The 23,555-nt window shown below is 40.8% G+C and overlaps 1 protein-coding gene across 1 annotated transcript in view; it reads right to left on the bottom strand.

Annotated features, from left to right (window-relative positions):
- The window catches only part of PHLPP1 (PH domain and leucine rich repeat protein phosphatase 1), a 205,779-nt gene that overhangs the window by 41,701 nt on the left and 140,523 nt on the right, over positions 1–23,555 (bottom strand). Inside the window, exons 5-9 of the mRNA XM_059409789.1 lie at positions 14,571–14,717; positions 13,730–13,960; positions 7,857–8,059; positions 6,013–6,073; positions 3,188–3,283 (exon numbers count right to left, since the gene is read on the bottom strand). Coding sequence (XP_059265772.1) covers positions 3,188–3,283; positions 6,013–6,073; positions 7,857–8,059; positions 13,730–13,960; positions 14,571–14,717 — 738 coding nt within the window. The remainder of the gene's footprint in view (positions 1–3,187; positions 3,284–6,012; positions 6,074–7,856; positions 8,060–13,729; positions 13,961–14,570; positions 14,718–23,555) is intronic.

The raw sequence follows: 23,555 nt of genomic DNA, 5'->3' as shown, positions 1-23,555 counted from the left end.
AATGCACTCAATTCACTGTTCTCTTTTGCGCCTAGCGAGCTGTTTGGAACTCTATTGATTTTTCTTCTATGGGAGAGCAGAACCACAACGAATGATGAATACTTTAATCAAATATAAAGTGGCTGGATGACCAATCCCGACTTCTGGGACAGTTGTAGAGAATGAAATAGGCCGCAGGTTTCAGCACAGAAACGTGGGAACTGCGGCAAAGCGAGATTGTACTTTGCATCAGGATCACTCCGGAGGGAGACCTCGGGCACAGGGCTGTCGGAGGACGAGGCCGCCCCCCCACCTCCTGCCCTCCACCCTCTGACCTCCCTCAGGGACCGCCACGGCCAGTAAAACCACTCCACGTGATTGATGAACTTCGTTCACCTTAAATGTTAAAACTAGATTGTTCGCTCACAGAGATGGACGCAACCTGTCTCCACGCCGTGACGGCCCGGGCCACCACGACTGGTGTCTGGCCTAACTCAGAAGGTCTGGACGCCAACGCGACGGGACCGATGGTCCAGCATGGTCGTTCGGTCACGGTTTTCACAGGGGGTGGTCTCTCTAATTCACCTCGACCCAGTAATTCAGGATTTGGTTCACTAATTTTACTGTTCTTACTGGGCCTGGGGTACAATTTAGGTTTCAGAAGAGAGAATGTGTTATTTATTATTTACACACACACACACACACACACACACACACACACAAACACACACATTTCATCCTTAAATAAATAGATAACTGAAAGATGACAAAATCTTTATCTTGATTATTCCAAATAAAAAAGTGATGTTATAACTGCAGTAGGAGTCTTAAATGCTAATTATTGGACTTAGCTAAATTTTCCTGCATACTAAGCATTCAAATACCTTATTTTCCTTTTTTTTTTTAAGATTTTATTTATTTATTTGACAGAGAGAGAGAGCACAAGTAGGCAGAGAGGCAGGAAGAGGGAGAGGGAGAAGCAGGCTCCCTGCAGGGAGCCTGATGTGGGGCTTGATCCCAGGACCCTGAGATCATGACCTGAGCTGAAAGCAGCTGCTTAACCCACTGAGTCCCCCAGGTGCCCCTACCTTATTTTCCTTTTAATACATTTCCAGTTCTAAATATTAATTTGTTTTGTCAAATCCTTCACATACATTGCTTAGGTAAACAAAGCCTATCAAATCAACTTTTTTAAAAAAAAGATTTTATTTATTTATGTGACAGAGAGAGAGATCACAAGCAGGCAGAGAAGCAGGCAGAGAGAGAGGGGGAAGCAGGCTCCCTGCTGAGCAGAGAGCCCTATGCAGGGCTCGATCTTACTGGGACCCTGAGATCACGACCCAAGCCAAAGGCAGAGGCTTAACCCACTGAGCCACCCAGGCCTCCCTCAAATCAACTTCTAATGGACTGCTGTCTTGCCTGAATAGTAGATCAATGACAGGGCTGGTAGTTTACAACTACACCGCAAATAAGAAAACAGTCCATGCTGTTTTTGTCCCATGTGTCATGCACGTAAGCGCACACACACACACACACACACACACACACACACACACACACTGTTTAATCTCTTAACAGGGCATTTCAAATTTGCTTTGAACAAGCATTTGTTAAGCTCCACAAACAAGCCTAGACAATGCAGATCAAATCTAAGATTAATTAACTTTGAGGAAAACTGGACAAAATATCTGTTATCTTTACTTAATTGTTGGGTTGGTGTACACACTATCTTTGTTGCAGCCTACAGTGAAAACAGAGGCCTTAGATGCCATGGGCTGTGATCTGTTGGATGGGTGAGGTGGAAGTAGGGAAGAGAACAGAGAAAACAGAAGAAAGGTAACATTCCAAGATTCTTTTCAACAAATTCTTTTTTTCTCATTTCACATTTCCCCCAAAGATAGTAGCCTATCTTGATTTTTGTTGTTTTGTGTTCTAAAAGGGTCTGTCCCAGTGTCACACCGACACACACTGCTATCCACAGGTCACAGCACCAAACCATCGTGATAATGGTGATGGGCTGCCCCAGGTCACCAAACGCCTCAGTCAACACAAAACTCTGAGCAGAAAGCATTTTCAGACAGACTGAAGTTCCAGGTGTAGCATATGGCCGAGGAACAAAATAAAATCAACTGAGCTTTCTAGGGATTGAAATGTAACCTAGATTTTTTTGATGAGATCTACATTCTTACGGTGTTAACCAACAGAAATATAATGCAGGCCACATATGCAATGGTAAATTTTCTAGGACCCACATTAAAAATGGCAAAAAGAAACATAATTCTTACACTTTATTTGATCTGATATATCCAAATTATTATTTTAACATGTAATTAACATATGGTATTAGTGAGATACTTAGCATCTATTGTACATTTTGTATGTTGGCACTTCTCAGTTAGGACTAGCCATGTGCTAAGTCTCCAAAGTCACGTGGGACTAGAGGAGCCACCATGGACAGCACGGACACACACTTATATAAGACACATGGTATTTCCGTCATCATGGAAAAGTCTACAGGATAGTATGGGAACAGCCTACCTTTTGTTATCAATTGCATGGCTAGTCACTAACGTCAATAGTATTTTGTACTGAAATTCACTTACCCGAAGATCTTTGTCTTATCTACAGACACTAGATCTCATGACATGGCTGTTACAAATCTTGCCATTCAAGTGAAAATTATGAAATAAAAATAATACACATTAAGACTGGAAAGAGAAGGAAAGAAAAGTTCTTGGACTTGGATTCCAAATTTCATACCAAGAAAAACATAATCTAGTTTGCTTTTTACTATGTTTAATGATCTAATTATCTTTTTTTTCCCCCCTGAAGTTATGTTTAAGTAAAACCAAGAGTTATTTATGGGGGAGGTAGACACGTTAGGTCAACAGACAGAAGTGAAAGATTCTGAAAGAACTGAGATTACAGAGGTGAATGTACTGTTTGCCGAGTTCTCAAATATTGCTTATTTAGAAACATCCCCTAAGCACTGCCCTGTGTGGTTCTGGAAAGCCTGGCTGACAAAGTCTCACCCTAGTCTTCACCACATGAAGAAAGTCTGTAATTCAAAGCCACCACATGAGGTAAAAGATAACAGAAATAAGGTTTTAAAGCAAAATTTTTTAAGGAGTTCAGAATAACAAGCTAAATTATTTTTAAAAACTGCTTATCTAATTTGCAATCCTCTCACCAGATCTGTAACACTCACCGTGCAGGAAGTTCACATATTTGATTATGGCCAATATCCAAAACTTCTAGCTTCCGGCTTTCGCAGACCCACTCAGGCACGTTTTCTAAGCAGTTCCTAAATATAAGAATATACAATTTTTCCTTTGATTGGAATTTGACCTAAAATATGGTTTGAAACTCAGAATGATTACATAAAACAAATAAAACTTCAAACAAAATACCAAAGTATAGTGAATATTAATCAAAAGGATATGTATATGCCTTTTAATCTAGTAGCAAGATGAAGTATGACAAGGAAGAAGAAAGAAAGAAAAAGTAGAAAAGAACACAGTTATGTCATCTCTAAAGTCTTAAAAAAAAAAGGTCTGATTCCCAGAATTGCTGTATTAAGCAGGATATATAAACCTATGCAAGCTTACCAAGAGGATGTCTTATTATTGGAAAAAACAAACAAGTAAACATATATTCTTCCAATTAAGTCAAGTGGCATAAAACAGTTTTATTTTTCCAATTTACATTTTTACCCTTAAAATACTTCTCAACTCCAACAGGTATCATGAAAGCACTCTCTGTACCTCATAGATAAAAGGAAAGAAGAGTCACCAGTGAATTGAATGAAACAAGTGAACTAAACTAACGCTGGCTTTATCATTACAAGATCTCATCACTTCTTAGACAAAATCTACTAAAATAAGTGCTACCCCATTCATGCATGGTTAGCTTTTTCTCTTCCTTCTCAAATATGTGAAATGACCAAAGAATATAAAGCGGTATGTACATTATGAGGGCAGTTCTTTAAAAACAGATGAACATTCCATGGAAATACGATGCTTGGGACAGGACTATATCAAAGTGAAAACCGTTGTGATATTAAAGGTGGTGGCATTATGTGTGATTTAAAAATAATTTTACCAGTGTACTAACTTTTCAGTTAAAATACAGAAAAGGTGGCATTATTTTCTTAGTGTCTGTACAGGTACACTTGGTTCTGGCTTTGAAGCCCTGAAGATCAATATCCTTAATTATTTTATTTTATAGAAGTTAACCCCTAAGAATCATCTTCGTAAGATAGGAGAGTGAAAGTCCCTCTCACTATAAAGAGCCTTAATACATAGCAATGAAACTCTTATCAGTGATAAAAATAGCCTGGAACTTTGAACATGAGGGCGTAGTAAACACCATGACGGGTGACAGCTCAGTTCCTGTAGATAACATACTCACACATAAGAGGAGGAGGGTGAAATGCTCAGAACTATGTCAGGGGAATCGGGTTTTCTCAGAGAAAGTCTTATAGTTGGGGCAGCAAATGAGGCAGAGAGGGTTACATGGAAGATTCTGGACAGGAGAATTATAAAGAAAGATGGGTAGCATTTAAGAGGCAGAATTCAGGGAAAAGCAAGACAGGGTTTCCAATTCAGTCTCACTTAGGGATTTCAGTGAGAACCATTTGCCAGTTACATCCTATAAATAAAAGGAGAATAGATTTCCTCTATGGCCAACTCTGAAAGAAATCTGTTCAAGATACTTATATAGACCCATGTATGCAAACCCACTGCAGTACTGTTCTTATTTAAAGGATGAAGATAGCAGCATTCAAGACTGTTAAAAAAAAATAATCAGGTGAAATCTGACTTCCAGTTTATTAAAAAAATTGACATGAAATTAGTAGAAAATTCGTGAAGCACTATTTGTAAAGTATTTTATAATTACAAATCTCTGATAACATTGTAATTGGAATAATTCTGACACTTTCTTAAATAATTCTGATTGAGAGCCTCATTAAAATAACTAGGGTTTGTGGGGGCACCTGGGTGGCTCAGTGGGTTAAGCCTCTGCCTTCAGCTCGGGTCATGATCCCAGGGTCCTGGGATCGAACTCCGCATCGGGCTCTCTGCTCGGCAGAGAGCCTGCTTCCTCCTCTCTCTCTGCCTGCTTCTCTGCCTACTTATGATCTCTGTCTGTCAAATAAATAAATAAAATCTTTAAAAAACAATAACTAGGTTTGTGTATTTTTATAACTAATGGCAAATTCTGCAGCTGACCAATTACATGGCGGTTGTGTTGGACTTTGCACACCCATACAAGTTAACACTTGTTACACTGAGTGGGCCACAAGCTCCCATGTTCTGTGGTTGTTCAGACAATTTTGGATATTTCCTGTGGAGTTACGGTAAAAGTTTCAGTTTTAGTTTGTTAAGATTATTAAAGTCTAATTTGTATAAATACATGCTTTAAGGCTTCAAGAAAAAGTCTACTATAATATTTGTGGGAACTGGAGTAAACATGACACCTTGCAGTGGTGAATTTGTATAAAAGGTGAGATGGTCAGCTTGTTTGCAAATAAGCTGAGAAACGTGAGCAGGCTGGATGGAGATCCTACTTTGGCAGGCTTAGCTGCTACTTTCTAATGTCTCTTGGCAAGAAGATGTAGGTGCAAAGTAAGAAGGAAGGAAAAAAAAATCAAAGATAGCACAATACTTTAAAAATGAAATTCATATCATTTCAGAGAAAGACTGAAGATACGGTTAATTTAATTAAAAAATTTCTGAACCTTCCAACCATATGACACTCAACTCACTAATCTTTCAGGCCCAAACATGGCGGTCAAACTGGTGTCCACATGGATGTAATACCTTGATTCTTCTATTTTCAACTACAGCATACAAACACATTTTAACTAACAGATATTTACGTACATTTTTGAGAGGGTAAGTAAAAACTATGACTTTAATTTGTAGTATTTACCATCAAAATATATAAGAAGTTTTTAGGCATAAGCTCAGACAGGATCATCTAAATAACTTCAAGCAGACTCGTGGCAAGCTCTAGGCCTTGGCTTCTTACCTTGAAACATCCATGTAGGACAGATAACTTGGAACTGGGTAAACATCCAATTGAACAAGTTCTAAGAGGCAAAGAAAAAAACACAAAGAGTCACACAGAGACTCTTTTTGTATATGAAACATCATCACTGTGCTTTATTCACCATTGTTTAGGTTAGGAAGTACAATACATCCATTTGTTAAACTTGGAAACTACAGGGAAGTACAGAGAACTCCGCATTTAGTCACAAGATCTTATTCAGAGATCGAAATAAATCACTCCTTCTACTCTCCTACCTTTCCACCAGCACTCACCGTGGCTCTCTTCTTGTTATGTTTGCTGAACGGTACCTGGAACACGAACTGTATGAACACACTTTGGTAAATCTGAAATTCCTTCCATAAAACCCTATGCATCTGGCTTTTGTCTTTTTTTTATTCTACTGAAACCATACTCTTGAGGGTCACAGACGACTTCTACTCAAACCTGAAACCCCTTCCTTAAAACTGTATGAAATAGGACACCACTGTCCACCTAGGGCTTCATCTCTCATAGTGGCTTCCAGACGTCCTTCTGTTTCTGCGAACACTTGCCCTGTAATTCACCAGTTCGGCGTCCAGCTGGCTGCCCGCCGTGCACCAGCGTGAGGGCCTTCTAAGCTGACTCCTGCTGCCAGCGCTCTTCTCTTTCCCTTACTTCCACGGTTGCAGGCACCACCTCTGAACAGATGAGCCTCAAACCAACATCTGTAGTCCTGACTGCAAGTTCCCATTTGCTCCCACGAAAACCATTACAGGGAGGCGATTAACACGGTGGCAAGGGCTCTTCTCTTCTCCCATAAATGCACCCTGTCCACCGCTCTCACCTGAACAGTCTCACAGCATCACTTCCTCCACTTGAGAACCTCCACGGACCCTCTGTAGTCCACGACACTAGCTTCAAAGCGTCACCACCTGACTCCAAGCCACGCATCCCATAACCACTTCTCACCATTGTCCAGTGGCAACCTAGGAGTTCAGAATTCCCTGTCTTCGCCCATCTGCTGAACAGCCACGTTCAGATTCTTTCCCCTTCAATAACCACTTGGTGTCTCCTGGCCATCCAAACCCGGTAACCCTCAGCAACCTGTAGCTATCTGACGTTTGGCTTGTTTCTCCTGTGAGTTGACAATAAATTCATTTTAAGAAAAGGGGGGGGGGGACATTCCCTATCCTTTAGAACTCGGGCACTACACTATTCATAGAACGAGTGCTTGATAAACAATTGTTCAAACTGCAGTACTAAATACGGATTTTCACTCAGTTTTCTGATAGCAGGGAACTGAAATCTTCACTTGAGTAACACAGGTCCATAAGATCTTTTCTTTTTTAAAACGGTTATGATTTCCAGATTCTGAAGAAGAGAGCTCATTAAATGAGTAAGACTCCTGATCTGTGGTGTCCCTGTGGGTATATAATTGAGGTCTCTCTGAGGATTAGCTCCTTTGTTAGTGGAGCATGAAATCTGAGACCCTGAACAGAGTCCAACATGGGCCTTCCTTTCATTTTCACTCTCCCATATTAAATCATGTTCCAGATTTACTATCCTAGCAGGGTAGTCCAAGAAATAGTTTATTAAGGCCTTTTGAGCAGAGGACCCAAAGCAAAAGTGGGGGGAGTAACTTACCTAAATATCACCATATGAGAAAAATAAGTTGAGACCTATAAAATCTTTCGTTTTGGTTCTTTTATGATTTTTACCTCAGCAAAATCTGACACTTATTTTATTGAACGCGCAAAGTAGAAATCAGAGTGAGGCAGAGATGATGGCATGGAGTCAATTCCTGGAAGCAGAAGAGAAACTTTGATGTGGTCCACATCACATACCATTGGAAGCGGCATAGAGCGCTTTTAGGAAATAGCCACAGATGTTTAATGTCACCAGCTGATTCCTTTCACAGTGCAAAACTTCAATGTTGTTGAAAATCATGGCATCTAGATCCCCAAGCTTGTTGTCGCGCAGATCGAGCTGAGTGACGTGCTGGAGAAAGTCCACTTCATCTGCTACGAGTCTCCTAATTACATTGAGTCTTGAGGAGAAAGGACACAGAGACTATAATTAACCGCAGTGCTAGAAATAAGTGATCACACCCTAATGTGCCGAGGTAAGGAGAAGCCTCCCTTTATTACAAGTCCTCCAGGATTTCTTTAATCTCTACATCTGGACTTCCTTAACTGGCCAGATTCCTTGGTTATTTTTAGCCTCAACCCCAGGAAGGTCTTGATCCTGACAATATATTCTGAAACCCAATTTGGAACACTTAGGCTGGAAGAGAAGCACATATGTTGGTTTTTGCCTTAATTCATTTCAAGAGGGGGAAAAAAAGTCCACTTAAACATTTATTTTCCAAGAATCGGGTTGAGCGAACACAAGAAATGGAACCTAGGACAACCTGTTAGGCACATGAGAACTACACTGAATATTTAAGGAAGGAGAGAGGATTAGTGAGCAGGGAGATGAGCAGCTCATACAGGACAGAATTTAAGGGACAACCTGGCCGGGGTTGGGCAGGGGAGTGGGGGGGGGTACGGTGGTATGTGTGGAAATGAACCGGAGCCACATATGCACCAGAGGTAAGGATGCAAACATCTGGATTTCTGGCTGGCTTCGGACCAAGGACGGATTACCAAAACCATCTCCATCATTAAAATACTGCTTGAGGGTGCCCGCGTGACTCAGTCGGTTAACTGTCCGACTCTCGATCTCAGCTTAGGTCTTTGATTTTGGGGTTGGGAGTTCAGGCCCCATGTTGGGCTCCACGAAATAAATAAATTAATTAAAAAAATAAAATATTGCTTGAAAGAACAAAGCACAGAAAATACTCTGGCATCTAGGATTTGCTGAGAAATTACAAAACAAAGGAGCAAACAATGAGATCAACAAATCTAGGACAGAGGGAGGCACAGGGAAAACTGGCAGAACCTTGGCCACGAGAACTAGCTGGAACAGAATGAAGGTGCTGTGGGCGGGTTGCTGAGAAGATAACTGAGTAGTAATGGGGACTAGGAACCAACAGAAGGAAGACACACTTAACTCTAAAGGGGAGAAAAGCAAATGAAAATCTTGATTCTAGTTTGCTAGGCTACCCCCAACTCCTTTACCAGCAAACAATACGAACTCTGTACTTGTCATTACAAAGCCAACAAGCGCTGAGATAATGCACTTGGTCAGAAGAGCATTAACAGGAGGGCGGGAGCTTAGGAAAAAGCTAAAGGTTCTCAGTTTTGAATTCCTGCCCTTTGAAAAAATAAAATAATGGTAGCTGAAAAACATAAAATGATGGCAACTGAATTAGTAATAGTAATATCATAAAGTCACTGAATCACAAGGATCCGTGGCAGATAACAAAGAGTGAGCATCTGTCAGTCCGTAAGCAGAGCGTATGGCTTCTTTAAATGTCCCCAAGAGGATTTGTTTTTTTTTTTTTTTTTTTTGCTTCCTTTTTAATTCCAGGTTGTGAGATTTAAAACTGGCCTCAACCCAGCAATTTGCCTATTTCCAAATGCTCACTAGATTACTAGAATATGTACACAGAATCTTTTTTTAAAAATCTCATCTTAGGCGCTCCGGAGTGGCTCAGTTGATGAAGTGTCGGACTCTTGGTTTCAGCTCAAGTCATGATCTTAGAGTCACGATCTCCGGGTGGTGAGGCTGGGCCCTGAGTCGGGCTCCAAGCTACGTGCAGAGCCTGCTTCAGTTTCTCTCTCTCTCTCCCTCAGCCCCTCTCCCAGCTAGTGTACATGCTCTTTTTAAAATAAGTAGATCTTAAAAAACAAAAAAACAAAAAAACTTAAAAGTTAAAAAAAAAAATCTCATTTTGGATACAAGACTATAGAAATTGAAAAAAAAAGTCCCATGTTCTTCTTACTTTACACTGTAATTCTTATAATGTGGCATTATCCTCTTCATTCGAAATCGCTCCCTCCTGCAATTTCACTGTGTTAACACTAAAATAATTAAAGGGTTCATTTAATGAGGAGACAAAAGAAAATCTATAATGAGAGGGAACTGTTCAGTTTAAATTGCCAAGTCTCATCAGGATCCAAATTCAGAAGTGTTCAGGCTCAAACCATAATGTAACTATTTAGGATGAACTTTGAAAGAGGCAAATGTGATTCAAGTCTCCTTCCAATAGTCCGCAGTTGGCGTGGCCATTTTATGGGTTTCATAAGCAGGCGCTGGGGTTTCCTGTGTGCAGACGGGCCGTACGAGGCAGCCTTATGCTCTCCTGCCAGTCTGCTGCTCGTCACCTTGCACAGGACCTTGAATAAGTCACCTAATGTCCTGGTTAAGCCCATGCCTAATCTGTAAAAGGGGAATCACACCTTCCGTGTCCGACAAGGCTGCTGAGAAAATCCAATGAAGGACGCGCCCACAGTATGCAAACAACGGAAGGCAGCTGATGATCAGGACGGTGACCCATGGCTTCAGGTCAGTGAGAGACGAAGAAAACAAGGCACCTGGGCACAGACTTCGGATGTTAGTGAGGAAAATCACGTACGCTTTAAAATACCAAGACCACAAGTATGTGACAAGTGCCGTAACTGACGTACGCACACAGAGAATGGTCAAAAAAGATGCGATGGGGGGGGGGGGCACCTCATCTGAATGCCCAGGGTAGGCGGGATGTAAGAGGTACAAAAATGGGCAGAGAGAGCAGTGCACGAGCGAGGGCGGAGCAGCCCCGAATGAGAGGGGCGCAGGGCACGTGAGAAGCTGCAAGGGGGGCGTAGTCAATGAAAGTACCAAGCAAGTGCTTAGCTGGGGACGAGGAGAGAGCAGAACAGTGCTTCTCGGCTATCTGTGGCGAATGAGCTCTGTTCTGGACTTCTGATCTGTCACAGCCTGATGTGGATCTTAACCGCATGTGCCCAGGCACAGCCCAGCCCAGGCAGCTCCCCAGGTGAATTCACCAACTACTAAACGAGTCTATTCCCTGCACAACGAGATGAGTTGCTTTTATGAGTCTACCTGCACACTGCGGCAATGTCAAGTCACTGTGTGCTTCTAAAACATTAAGTCTCAGTATCTACACATATTTCATTGTAGAGAAGTAACAAATAGTTGGCTTACCAGCCCAGGTCAGAGGACCACACTTTGAGTAGCTCTGAACTAGAGCCTCATCCCCAAGGGACTCACAGGCTAGTAGGTTGAAACCAGGTAAGAGCTAGCCAAAGAACTGCAGACTCTGGGTAGGACTGTGCTGGCTTGAGAGGCTACACAATGGAAACAGATGTCTCGGCCAGAGGACAATAGCAACAGCGAGAAGGAAAAGGAAGGGACAAAGAGAGAAACTAGTGTGAAGCAGGAACTGACAGAATGGGGTGGTAGACCACAGACAGGGTCCAAGGGTTTGTGTCTACAGGACCAACGAAGCGATGTTGCTACCAGTAAAACAGGAATCCAAGGGGAGGAACTAGTTAAAGAAAGAAAGAATTAAACTGTTTCACAGGGTGTGGTTATGTGTGCCAGTGGGGGAAACCAAGGTGAAATTACCCAGCAGGCACTGGAAGTGGCATAAGGGTTAGAGAAAGACTGGGGATAATCAACATGGAGACAGAAGGCAAATGGTGAAGCCCTGAGGGCACCGACGACCACCAAGGCAGTAACAAGCCATCAGGGAGAGGTGTGGGTAACGTGCACAGTTGGGACTGAGAGGAAAGAGGAGTTGTCAAGGGTGCCACAGAAAACATACTCTCAGAGTCAAAGAAAGTAGATGTGGGAAAAAGAATAAAATGAAAAGAAAAATGATAAATGATCACTTTTAATCTGATATTACATTTTCATTGGAAGGAGTAAGAAAATGCAGTAAAATTAGACCTCTGCAGAAACTAAGTGAAAGTCCTCTGAAAGCCTCCCACTAGCTTCAATTTAAAATACTAGGGCAGAATTACAAGCAAATCTGACCAGATTTCCCCTCCTTCACTCAGCGGCCTGGAGAGAACGTTAGCTGGGCACAGTCATTGACCATGTCGAGTGTTCCCGTCTACTGTGGTATTTAAATATCCTGCAACTGATCCCGTCTAAAAAGATCCAATTAGAACTAGAAATCTAGGAGGCTCCATTTAAAATGGCTTAAATGCTTTAATATGAAAGTTTTCTAAATCCAAGCAACTCAGAGAAAAATAATGCTAACAATTTAGAAAGAAAGCTTGTTAACAAGAAAGGTAACAAAGTGTTTAATGCCATCTCCTGTGACAGTCCAAAAAGTTCTCCAAGTCAGATAAAGTATTACCATTTGTACTTTTCGAATTAAGAATTCTAGGTTGGCAAATTGCTAACCAACACTTCCCCAGGTGCAAAAGGCATGATTTCTTTAGTCTGAGGAAAGGGAAAGCCAAGTAATCCTTGTTTTTTGATTTTGTTTTTTAAAGATTTTATTTATTTATTTGAGAGAGAGCAAGACAGCACGAGCCTGCAGAAGAGGGAGAGAGAGGGGGAGAGGAAAAAGCAGACTCTCCACTGCGCCCTGAGGCTTGATCCCAGGACCCCGGGTTCATGACCTGAGCCGAAGGTGACGTTTAACCGATGAGTCTCCCAGATGCCCCAAGGAAAACAGTTCTTTCAGGGACTTGAATAAATGAGTTTCTAAGGCCAGACATATAAACGCAGAAGAAAAGGAGCAAAAAATGATGCTTTTTATACTGATAAAAGTCAACAGGCCTGAGTGAGGGTCTAGGAACCAACAGAGAAGAAAGTGGGTAGTAAGACAGAGAAAGAGCCACCTTTGACAAACGGGAGGTGTAGAGTCTAAGAATGACAGCGGCGCAGATTCCATGAGGAGAAGAGAATCCTCAATTAGGTAATAAGAAGGATACATCAAACACACTGGGAGTGTGAGGCATTTAATTTGATTCCCTCCCAAACCCTATGAATGAGGTTCTGTTACTAACCGTAATTTAGAGATGAGAACACAGTTGCAGAGTAATTAAATATCTTGCCCAAGATTTAACATCATGAGTATGTGGTCATCAACCCCTGGCTAATGGAGGAATTAGGGTGGTAGAAAAAGTATCAAATTGGGCAAATTAGTATGAAGGCCTAAGCCTGATATGTTGCTTTGCAGGAACTCAGTTCCATACCAGACTCTTCTTTTTCCTTAAGAGAAATTTAGAAGAGCTTCCTCCTTGTATGCTGGTTCTTTGTATATTAGAAACTAAAACTGAACCTCACATACTAAGGGATGATCACGGAGCATCTTTAATGTAGCAAGGACTATGCAAGTGTTTTTAGCTGCAGTTTAGCAAGATCGGGAATCAAAATGGGGTTCCATGCTCTTGTGAGGTGTGAGGGTGGAGGTTCTGGCCAAACTTGGGCCTAATGAGAGGTTATGAATTTTATATTTTTATAAAGAACAGTAAACTAAGGGCAGAACCATGTGGACAGAAAAATAAGAAATTAAAATAAGTAGGTTAAGTAATTTAATTTAATAAATACATTATATTACATTAGGGAAGTCGAGGAGGAAAAAAAAATTAAAGAAGAGATGCTTAATGATGTTACCTATCTCAAGCCACGGAAAAGGAGGACTAAGAGATAAGATTGAGGACTTTGTTCTCAATGATACAGTTTTCATTCACCATAAATTCCAACTAACCAGCCTGCTTGCCTTGCAAAAGAATATCACCAAAAGTGCTCTAACCTACTCCTAAATGTAAGTCAACCACTTAAATGGGATATATTTCTTAAAAATAGTTACCTTAGATCCACATGTTTAATGTGAGGCATTTTTCTTAAAGCCTGTAGCCTAAGGGTCTCCATGCAGTTTCCAGACATACAAAGTTTATCCACAGCAGTTAATTTCTCCAAAACCTCTGGAATGTCAGTGAATTCATTGAAAGAAAGACCAAGATAACTAAGCTGTTGCATGTTCTCCAACTCAGGAGGAAGGGCCTGGAGAAAGTTTCCATCCAGCAAGAATGTCTGTAAGCTAGTAAAGAAAACATAAGAATTATAGAGAGAATGTGTTGATTTTACATTTTTATTATCACTGGACAAGTTCACCAAGTATAGATCATATTATTAGGAAAAGAAAATGAATTATCATTTGCAAAATTCACAAGGGCAGGGCCCAAGCAGCAATACACCACAGAGAAAAGATCAGAGATAAGCATCTTAATCTTTTACTGGAAGCCAAAATTATGACCCATTTTCCCAAGCTGGATAGGCATACATGGGAACACCGCGGGCTAACTGCGTAGTCTGAACCAGCCCCAATACCCGTCTTCCATTGTTACTTTAAATATGAAGTCTTAGAATTCAACATAACTCAGAAAATGAGAATGTAAGCGTGTCATGTCATGGGCAGACACACTCATCTGTGGGGATCTTCAGTTCTAACAAGGACATTTTAATTTTTTATAAGACTCTAAAGAGTACAAAAGCTAATAAATGAAATCTCCAGAAGAGCCCCATCTCTCGCTTCAGAGCCAAGACTTCCATGACCAACATAACAAGTTAACTAATTTCATAGGCTGCGGCCCCAGGGCAGCTTCCCGGGGTCTCTGCGGGGTACCGCGCGATGGGGTTGGAGTACGCACTTGTGCATGACTCCCACAGCCGCCGGGACTGCTCGCAGGGCATTGCAGGACACGTTCAGCTCGGTCAGGGTCGGAATATTGCAGACCGCTAATGGGAAGTCCCCTAAGTGATTATTGGAAAGGTTAAGACTCTTCAGCTTGGTGAACCTGTCAGAGTAAAACAACATAAAAGATAGATGTCAGAGACGCACAACATCACATGAGTTAGCATAGCCTTAGAGATGCTCTAACCCAGTTCAGCCGGGGAGGAAACAAGCCCGCGGAGGTTAAGCGCCCTGGGGCCCTGCGGAGCTGGAGTGAACCTCTTCAGACCCTAAGGCCGGTGTTTTACCTAAAACATAAAACATTTACAAACAAACAAATTTGTCAGTCTAGAACAAGATTGAATATCTGAAGATGGGAGTTGGACTGGAGCAATTTCGTTCTCTTTCCCCGGGGCCAGTTTCATGAACGCACCACTATGCGCTCAGGGAGAGAGAGGGCCAGGGTAGGCAGATCAGCCCTTCCGATTTTCTGTGTCAGCCACACAAGTCACAAACCTTTCTGCTCCATTTCTCCCCAATACAAATCTGAAATAAAAAATTAATTTATCAGAACTATACATGCTCCCAGGGAACCAAGTCTTACAGTTCCAAATTTAAGAACCAATGATCATTTTTCGATCTCAGCCCAGCACTGATACCGCTAAGCACACGGCCGGTTCCCACTTCACTTGCATGACCTTCTCGCGCAGCCACTTCCCACATTCTCCGACTCTTTCCTCCTAGGTTTCTTTCTTTTTCCTTCTTCAACTTCTCTTCCCCGCTCCATGGTTAAATGTTTCTTACAGATCTGTGCTTTGCAGCTTCTTCCCGACCTCTACCTTGCCTTCCTTGGAAATCCTTTTCCTGCTCTGTGAACCCACCACACGCCATCTCCTGCCTCCCGGGCTACCCTACAGGATTTCCAGTGCGAAACTCAACCTACGTCTTTCTCCCAGACCAGCACTGCCTTCTGATTTCTTTTTTAATGGCTTTTTTCTCAGTGTTTTACTTCTCTGTCGGTCCACTGCTGACCTCTACCTGTTTATTTTTTTTTATTTGACATGAGAATCAGATTAGTTATTGCATTATGCTAATTATTTTTTAAAACTGACCAAGCCTAAATACTGGGCAGTATGTATGATGCCTAGAACAGACACATACATCTTAAAAATAAATCCAATTCAATCCCATCAGCATTTTAAAGAAATTGTCATGTACCAAGCTGTTGAACTTTATAATAAAAAAAATTAAACTTTAAAAAAATTTGTTTAAGATTTAGTTTATTTATTTGAGAGAGAGAAAGAGCACACACATACACAAGCAGGAAGAGAGGGATAAGCAGAGAGAGAAGCGCAAGCAGACTCTGTGCTCAGGAGCCTGAAGCAAGGCCGATCTTACGACCCTGTGATGGTGACCCCAGCCGAGGTCAAGAGTCGGATGCTTGAGCAACTGAGCCACCCAGGTGCCCCCTAAGCTTTATTTTAAATAGCAACATAAAGATTATTCTAAACAGAAAGGTGACAATGGGCCTATTTGACAGGTTAAAGAAGCATTATGATTTTTCTTTTAAAATAGCAATTTTCTTAAATGGTAAAGTGTAGACCTAATAGTATGTTAAATTAAACAAAACAAAACCGTAAGATTTAACTGCTAAACCTGAATAATCATTTTTAATTTGCATTATACCGTACAATTTGAGTCATTAGGCCTTTTTAAAACAAAGACTGCTCATCCTTTACTCGGACTAAATCATCCAATATCTATACTACATGAGCTAGAATTACAGGTTGTATTATTCCTAGGGCAGAAGTTCTCAGAGCAGGGTTAGAGGACTTACAAGAGGTCGCTCAGACCCTCTCAAGAGAATTCCCAAGGTCAAAACTACTTTTGTAACGATACGAAGTGCTATTTGCCTTTTCCTATTCTCCTTCTCTCTCAAGTGGCCAGTGGTGATTTCCACCTGGTCTTTGCGATAGCACACCAGACTGGATGCAGAACCAGGAGGAATCCATCTATCGTCTGTTAAGCCAGACATGGAAAGATCTGCAAAAATATAAAACAATGACACTCTTCTACCTATTTTTTTTCTTTTCTAAAATAGTTACTTTTCATAAAAAATGTGTATGTTAACAAGAATGGGTTATTTTTCTAAATGAATGCATATTAAAATGCTTTTCAGTCTAAGTTTTTAATGTGGTAAATATCAAAAGATTTAATCTACATAAATAAAAACAGCTTCGGGGCCCCAATTTTTGAGAGTAAAGGAGTCTTAAAATAGGGTTGCCAGATAAAATACAGAAAACAAACACATTTTTTTTTTTAAGTGAAAAGTCTGTCCCAAATATTGCATGGGACATACTTATACTTAAAAAAAAAATTGTTGTTGTTTTTCTGAAATTTAAATTTAACTGGGTGCTTTTTTGTCCTTCTAAATCTGCCAACTCCATCCTGAAATAGATGAAACTGCTGTTCTAGTCCAAACAAAAACAGTACCCTACTTTCTAGATAGGATTCCTCATTTGGTAGAACTGGCCACAGTGTAAAAATATGCACACAATTAAACTGAACTTAGAAAAAAAAGTTCCTCTAGGAAGGAAAAGACCTACCAGACATTATCCAACACAAGAGAGTGGAGATGAACCGATGACAACTCCAGGAGTTACTCAAGATAGCAAATGAAAGCATCTGCTTTTGGAAAAGTATTTGTCAATAATATGGAGGCGGGGGTGGGGGGGTGGGTAGTACTTTCACCTTTGCAAACAAATTTACTAGAACCACACCAGCCCTGACAACAAAAGAAAGCAGGAGTAAGCTGAATAAGTAAAAAGCAATAAAAAGAAGAAACAAACAAAAATAAAGCTCTCTCTTGTGTATGTGTGTGTGTGTGTGTGTGTGTGTGTGTGTATTTGCATTTTAAAATGGCCACAGGTTGGGCGCCTGGGTGGCTCAGTGGTTAAGCCGCTGCCTTCGGCTCAGGTCATGATCTCAGGGTCCTGGGATCGAGTCCTGCATCGGGCTCTCTGCTCAGCAGGGAGCCTGCTTCCTCCTCTCTCTCTCTGCCTGCCTCTCTGCCTACTTGTGATTTCTCTCTGTCAAATAAATAAATAAATAAATCTTTAAAAAAATAAATAAATAAAATGGCCACAGGCTGTACATATAAAAAAGTGCCATTATTCTTTGCATCAATTCAATGATAAAAGTACTACCAGACCTTATGATAACGAGAACTGCCCCCAGCCCTAGGGGCCAAGTACCACCCCCCCTCCCCCAAAAAAGAAGTCTGCACAGTCCAATAAGATAGCAACAGCCCTCAGTGACTGGTCCAAACTGAAATGGGGCCGGTCCAAACTGAGATGTTCTCTAAGTATAAATACACAACGGATTTCAAACACTTAATACGAAAATGAATGCAAACTCAGTAATAATTTTTTAGAACAAATAGCCATTTTTATATACTGCATTAAATAAGATCTATTATTAAAATTAATTTCAATGGGTTTTCCTTACTTTCTCTAATGCGGCTTATCAGAAAATTTAAAATGAACTCATGTGGTTCACATTATACTTTTTCATGGAGAAGCATTTTCTCCATACCAAGAATAAGCAGATTTCCAGAATTCTTTACCCAAATGGCACCAAACGTGTTTTCAGGGCTTGTGTGGGCTTCCCTGGGCCCATCTTCCTCACCCACAGGCCCTAGGTGTAGACAGAACTTGGGACAGTGTGTCCACAGCCTTGTGGTATGAGGGATGGAGCCAGAGACAGAATAAAATGATGTTTGGGCCATCAGCCAGACTTCCCCACACTGCCATATCCAGTGTGGAACACCAAGGGGTCAGACGATTTTGAACGTGAACCTCTGCTTGTGAGTCATTAGATCTGCTAAGGTAGGAGGAGAGAACACATTTTATTTAACAGTTTATTAGCTTGATTATAACTTAAATATTTAGATATGGTATAGCGCCTCCATTTAAACTCTTGCCCTAGACCTGTACATTTGAAGGGCTGACTCTGATTTGTAAGTATCTTAAATTTCTCTCCTTTCTTCTCATCACAGTCCCCACATCCCTCATATTCCTCCCTGTGCAGCCCATCCCCCAAATTCTTCCCAGAAAAGAACACAGTGTTCAGTAGACTTGTTTAGCAAACAAAGCATGAATTGTTTCTGAGAACTCAAGTTCTTGGTCCGAACACATTAAAATTCATTTGTTTTGGAAACTCTAACCCTTACCCTCCTTAGAGTTCCACTTTTTCTTTACAGATGTGGAAACCGTCAGATTACAGGCATCTGCCAATTCAAAAAAGCCCTTGGGAGAAAGATAACCTAGAATCTACTTCTCTCAGGTCTTAAAATGGGGAAGAGATACCTGGACGTCAATGTTTAAGCTAAAAGAGAGATAAGAAGTCAGAGTGGGTAATGGATGGTCTTTCCTCTCTTTACCTTCATTCAAAAAGAATGCAGAGGAGGGAGCAAGATAACAGGGAAGAAAAGACTAGAAATTTCTCGTCTCCTATAAGATAAGACATTTACCTCTGTCATGCTAATAGGTGAAACCCATAAATTATCAAATGTACACAGACTCAGATTCCAAAATAAAACTGGCTGGCTTTGGAAAAATACATATTTGATGAAGTATTTTAAATAATTTTATTTTAAGCTACTATTACACTTCTTTTTTTTTTTTTTTTACTATTACAGTTCTTAAACCCTAAAAGTCAGTCCTACATTACATTCACTCCGGTTACAGATAATTCCTCATAGCTGTTCAATATAATGTAGAACACAATCAGAACATCCTAAAATTTCCGATTAATAAAAATTACTGTAATGATGATTTTAACAACTATAATGGTCAGGTTAGCAGTTACTAAGGAATGATTCTTCTTGATGTTTTAGAAACTAAAAGGACAGGAAATTCTGTAGTTTGTTTTTTAAAACACGTTATACGTATATTCGTACACACAGTGCCAAGGCTAAAAAAGTTACCTGAAGTGGATATACCCTCTTCATTTCTCAGTTATCTAAAGTGAGAATAAAGGGGCCTTTTAAGTCATTTTCTCTTATTTCTCAAGCTTGCGGATACAGAAAGTAGGCTCAGAGAAACTGCGTCACACACAGCCTGAATATGCTGCCTTTCAACATCAATACTACCTCTTATCTCTCCCGCTCTTCTTTTATTACTTCTTACTAGAGACTTTAATATAAATAGGTACCAATTACTAATAATCCTAAGTCACAGGTCAAAGGGTGGTCTCAGAGCAGAGTATGGAAAGCCCTCTTTTTTTCAGCCTCCCCTCCCCCTACAGAGAGTGGTGCCCCCTCGGCAAAGGAGGACGATGGATATTTTGAACACCATGTGCAATTCCATTTAAAGCAATGCAGCCACAAGCCAGGGCCCACCAACTGGCCAGCAACCTGCGAGGCCTGACTTCACTCTGCAGAGCAAGCAATCTGCTTTAAAGAAAGAGCTGTAATTCATGCCCACTTTTTTTTTTTTAAGATTTTATTTATTTATTCATGAGAGACACACAGACAGGGAGGCAGAGGCAGAGGGAGAAGCAGGCTCCTTGCAGAGCAGAGAGCCCAAAATAGGACTCAGTCCCAGGACCCTGAGATTGTGACCTGAGCCGAAGGCAGCCGCTTAGCCATCTGGGCCACCCAGGAGCCCATGTCCATTTGTTCTGTAACAGAGCTCAAAGTAGGGGAAAAATCAAGATAACATTTATCCAGCGTCTAATAGAGTAATCTTAGTTAATTCTTAAAGCTAATGGGTGGTATTATAACATTGAGTCAATGACAATGGGCATTGTAGGCTTCTAGAACTGAGGTCTCAACACAAAGTTCCAAGGTACGTTTTTTTTTTTTTTTTTAAAATACTAAGTGTCACAAAAAAGTGCAGTCAGGGGTGCCCGGGTGGCTCAGTCAGTTAAGCCTCCAACTCTCGATTTCGGCTCAGGTCATGATCTTAGGGTTGTGGGATCGGGCCCGTACCCAGATCCACACTCAGCTCCCTGACTGCACCCTACTTCATGCCCCACACTCTCTAAAAGACGGATCAATTTTGAAAGGAAGGAAGAAAAAGTGCAATCAACTAAATACTTGATCATCTATAAAGACAGAAAACTCTAATTATAACATCGTTCACAAAGAAAAACTGGAGTCCCTCCCCAACTAGGTACCCTAAGGGCCATATAACAAAGTGTAGGATCGCCTGGCGGGGGTGGGGGGTGTCTTAAAATGATGGAAGGTCACCAGGCTTGTTTTTCATGATCCTAGACGCTATTGATTTTTCTCCTTTCTCAGCATGTAACCACTCAATCTACCCACACTCAAAATGCAATGGACAAAGTTCTTTACGGATATTTAGGAAACAAAACCAAATAAATAGTATGATGATTCTTTGGAGACATAATTAGTTTTCGATCCATCTAAATCTTTAGTAATCTTTCCATAAAAATATAGTAATTTGACCATAAAATAAATGACAGTATAGCGGAGGTACTCCGGTTTTTAAACCTATTCAAATGTGATTAAATGGGAGTTATGTGTTGTGCTCATGAAGAGGAAACCATACCTGCTCTACTCAATGATTCTAACAGAGAGAAATCAATATTATTTTCTGGAGTTATTATTCACTACAAGTGGGTCAATTAGAAAGAGATCCCCTGGTGTCTGGATTTCTGTTTCATAGTAACAGTCCATGTTTCACTTGTTTTTTTCCCCGTGGGGGAACATACTAATACACTTTGGAAATTATTAGGCTCCAATATTAAGTAATGAAGGACCTGCTCGAGGGCTGGAGTTGTAAGCCTAGCTCTGGGCTTAGTCTCCTGCTTTCCATGAATTATGAAAAGCAAGCTCCCTAATGGCTCAGAGTGGGTGTACTGTAGTGGAGAGCTGCCAGGCTCTCAGTGCTCTGTAATTCCCACTGCAGTAGCCTTTAAGAGGATTGCTTTTATTTGATTACTGAAATAATACATGCTCATTTTAACAAGTCGAACTATAGGAGCATATAAAGAAGACATTAACAGTCTCTCCTACGTCCTTCCAAATCCGATCCCTCCTGAGATGACGAGTGTTCAAGTATGGTATACAGGCTTCCAAAGCTCTTCCTCCCCAGAAAGCACATACATGCATAAATAGGAGATAACCCCCCTCTTTTTTTGAATGGGCTTATACCACACACATTTTTTCTATGACTTGTTTTCTCATCGACTACAGACAAATCATCTTTTGGAGGCAGTACGTAAAAGTCTAATTCACTCTCTGACCGCTGTATACTACACAGAGTACAAACGTACCCCAAGTGATCCACCCATGCCTCCACTGACTGACGTCACGAGTACTCCCAGCTGTTTTCTGCTGTTAGGAATCATTCAGCACATCCTGTTGTGCATCGGTGTTTTCATTTTGCAGTATTTGTGGGTGCCCAATGACTTACCATAATTCTGAAATCGAATAGGCTCTGAAAATTTAAAAATTTTTCACTGATTCATGTGGTGACAAAAGTTGACCTGTGCTGATGTGAATATCCTGACATGAATTTGTTCCCTTTAGAAATATAAACGTGTCTGCTCACAGAGCCCCAAAGCCTGCTAGACGTGCTATATAATATACGTTTCTATATTATCTTTAATAATCTGAAACTCTCTGAAATCTGAAACACAAACGGCCTTAAGAATTTTGGGTCAGGGACTGCAAACCTGTTTTTCTAAAACTGTAACGGATGGGCCCAAGAATATGTGCAATTTAAACTTTAATATGTACTATGAAATTACCAAATGTTGTAGGAATTCACAATCACCCCTGTTGGAGAGGGCTCCTTTCTATGTTCCTTTCACTAGCACTTAACGTTGGCATCCTTTCCGCTGTGGCCAATCTGATGAGCAAAATGCGGTATCTTTTTGTGGAGTTCATCTTCTTCGGGATACACATTCATATCCTTTGCCTGTTTTCCTACTGGGTTATTTGTCGTCAACTTCATAACTTGTAGTCGCTCCCCCGGTATTAACTGCCACACCCACTGTCATAGGCCGCTATGTGTCACATGACACTCAGAGCTTCCTGTTTCATCTTCCCCCACTCTGTTTGTTAATCATAACTTAAGCCACACGCTAATTTTTATTTGCTCAAATTTTGACATTCTTTTCCCTGATGGAGTCTATTCTTTTCACCTTGCTTGGGAAGGTCCTCTTACCTCACCCCAAAATGGTACAAAAGTTCTCTCATATATCCTCATATTCATGTATTTTATTTCATACATTCAAATCTTTATTTCTCCTAACACTTATTTCTTACATGTGAAGCTTGGTAGAGGTCTACTCCTATTTTAGGGGGTCTTGGGGGGGTGTCTAGTAGTTAATTATGCCAACAGCGTGTATTAAATAAATCACCATTTTCAATATTCATTCAATTTAACATTCATTTGATTTTATATACCAGGAAAAGAGAGAACAAAAAGAGAAAGCCTACTACTGTTCAAATAAAACGAAGCGAAAACCGTAGGTAAAAACAAGCCACAGGGGCGCCTGGGTGGCTCAGTGGGTTAAAGCCTCTGCCTTCAGCTCAGGGCATGGTCTCAGGGTCCTGGGATCAAGCCCCACATCGCTCTCTGCTCAGCGGGGAGCCTGCTTCCCCCTCTTTCTGCCTGCCTCTCTGTCTCCTTGTGATCTTTATCTGTCAAATAAATAAATAAAATATTTTTTTTAAAAAGTTACATTTACTTTTTATTTCTCTTTTTCCCCAAGATAATTTATAAAATCAAATGCCTGCTCTTTGGTTCTTCCTAAGAGCCCAGCTGGTGTCGTGGAGACTATAAAATGCTTCGATTAAACAATTCATTTGACAGAGTAACTTGTCTCCTTTATCTGTAGAAGGATAAATCTTGGAAAGAGTATCAAAGTACTTTTAAAATATGTGTACTGAATGCACTCTCTCGAGAAGCATTAAACCAGTGAGTGA

The sequence above is a fragment of the Mustela nigripes genome, chromosome 8 (genome assembly GCF_022355385.1).
Source record: "Mustela nigripes isolate SB6536 chromosome 8, MUSNIG.SB6536, whole genome shotgun sequence".
NCBI lineage: Eukaryota > Metazoa > Chordata > Mammalia > Carnivora > Mustelidae > Mustela > Mustela nigripes.
The sequence above is the reverse complement of the archived record's forward strand: the minus strand, read 5'-3'. Positions and strand labels throughout refer to the sequence as shown.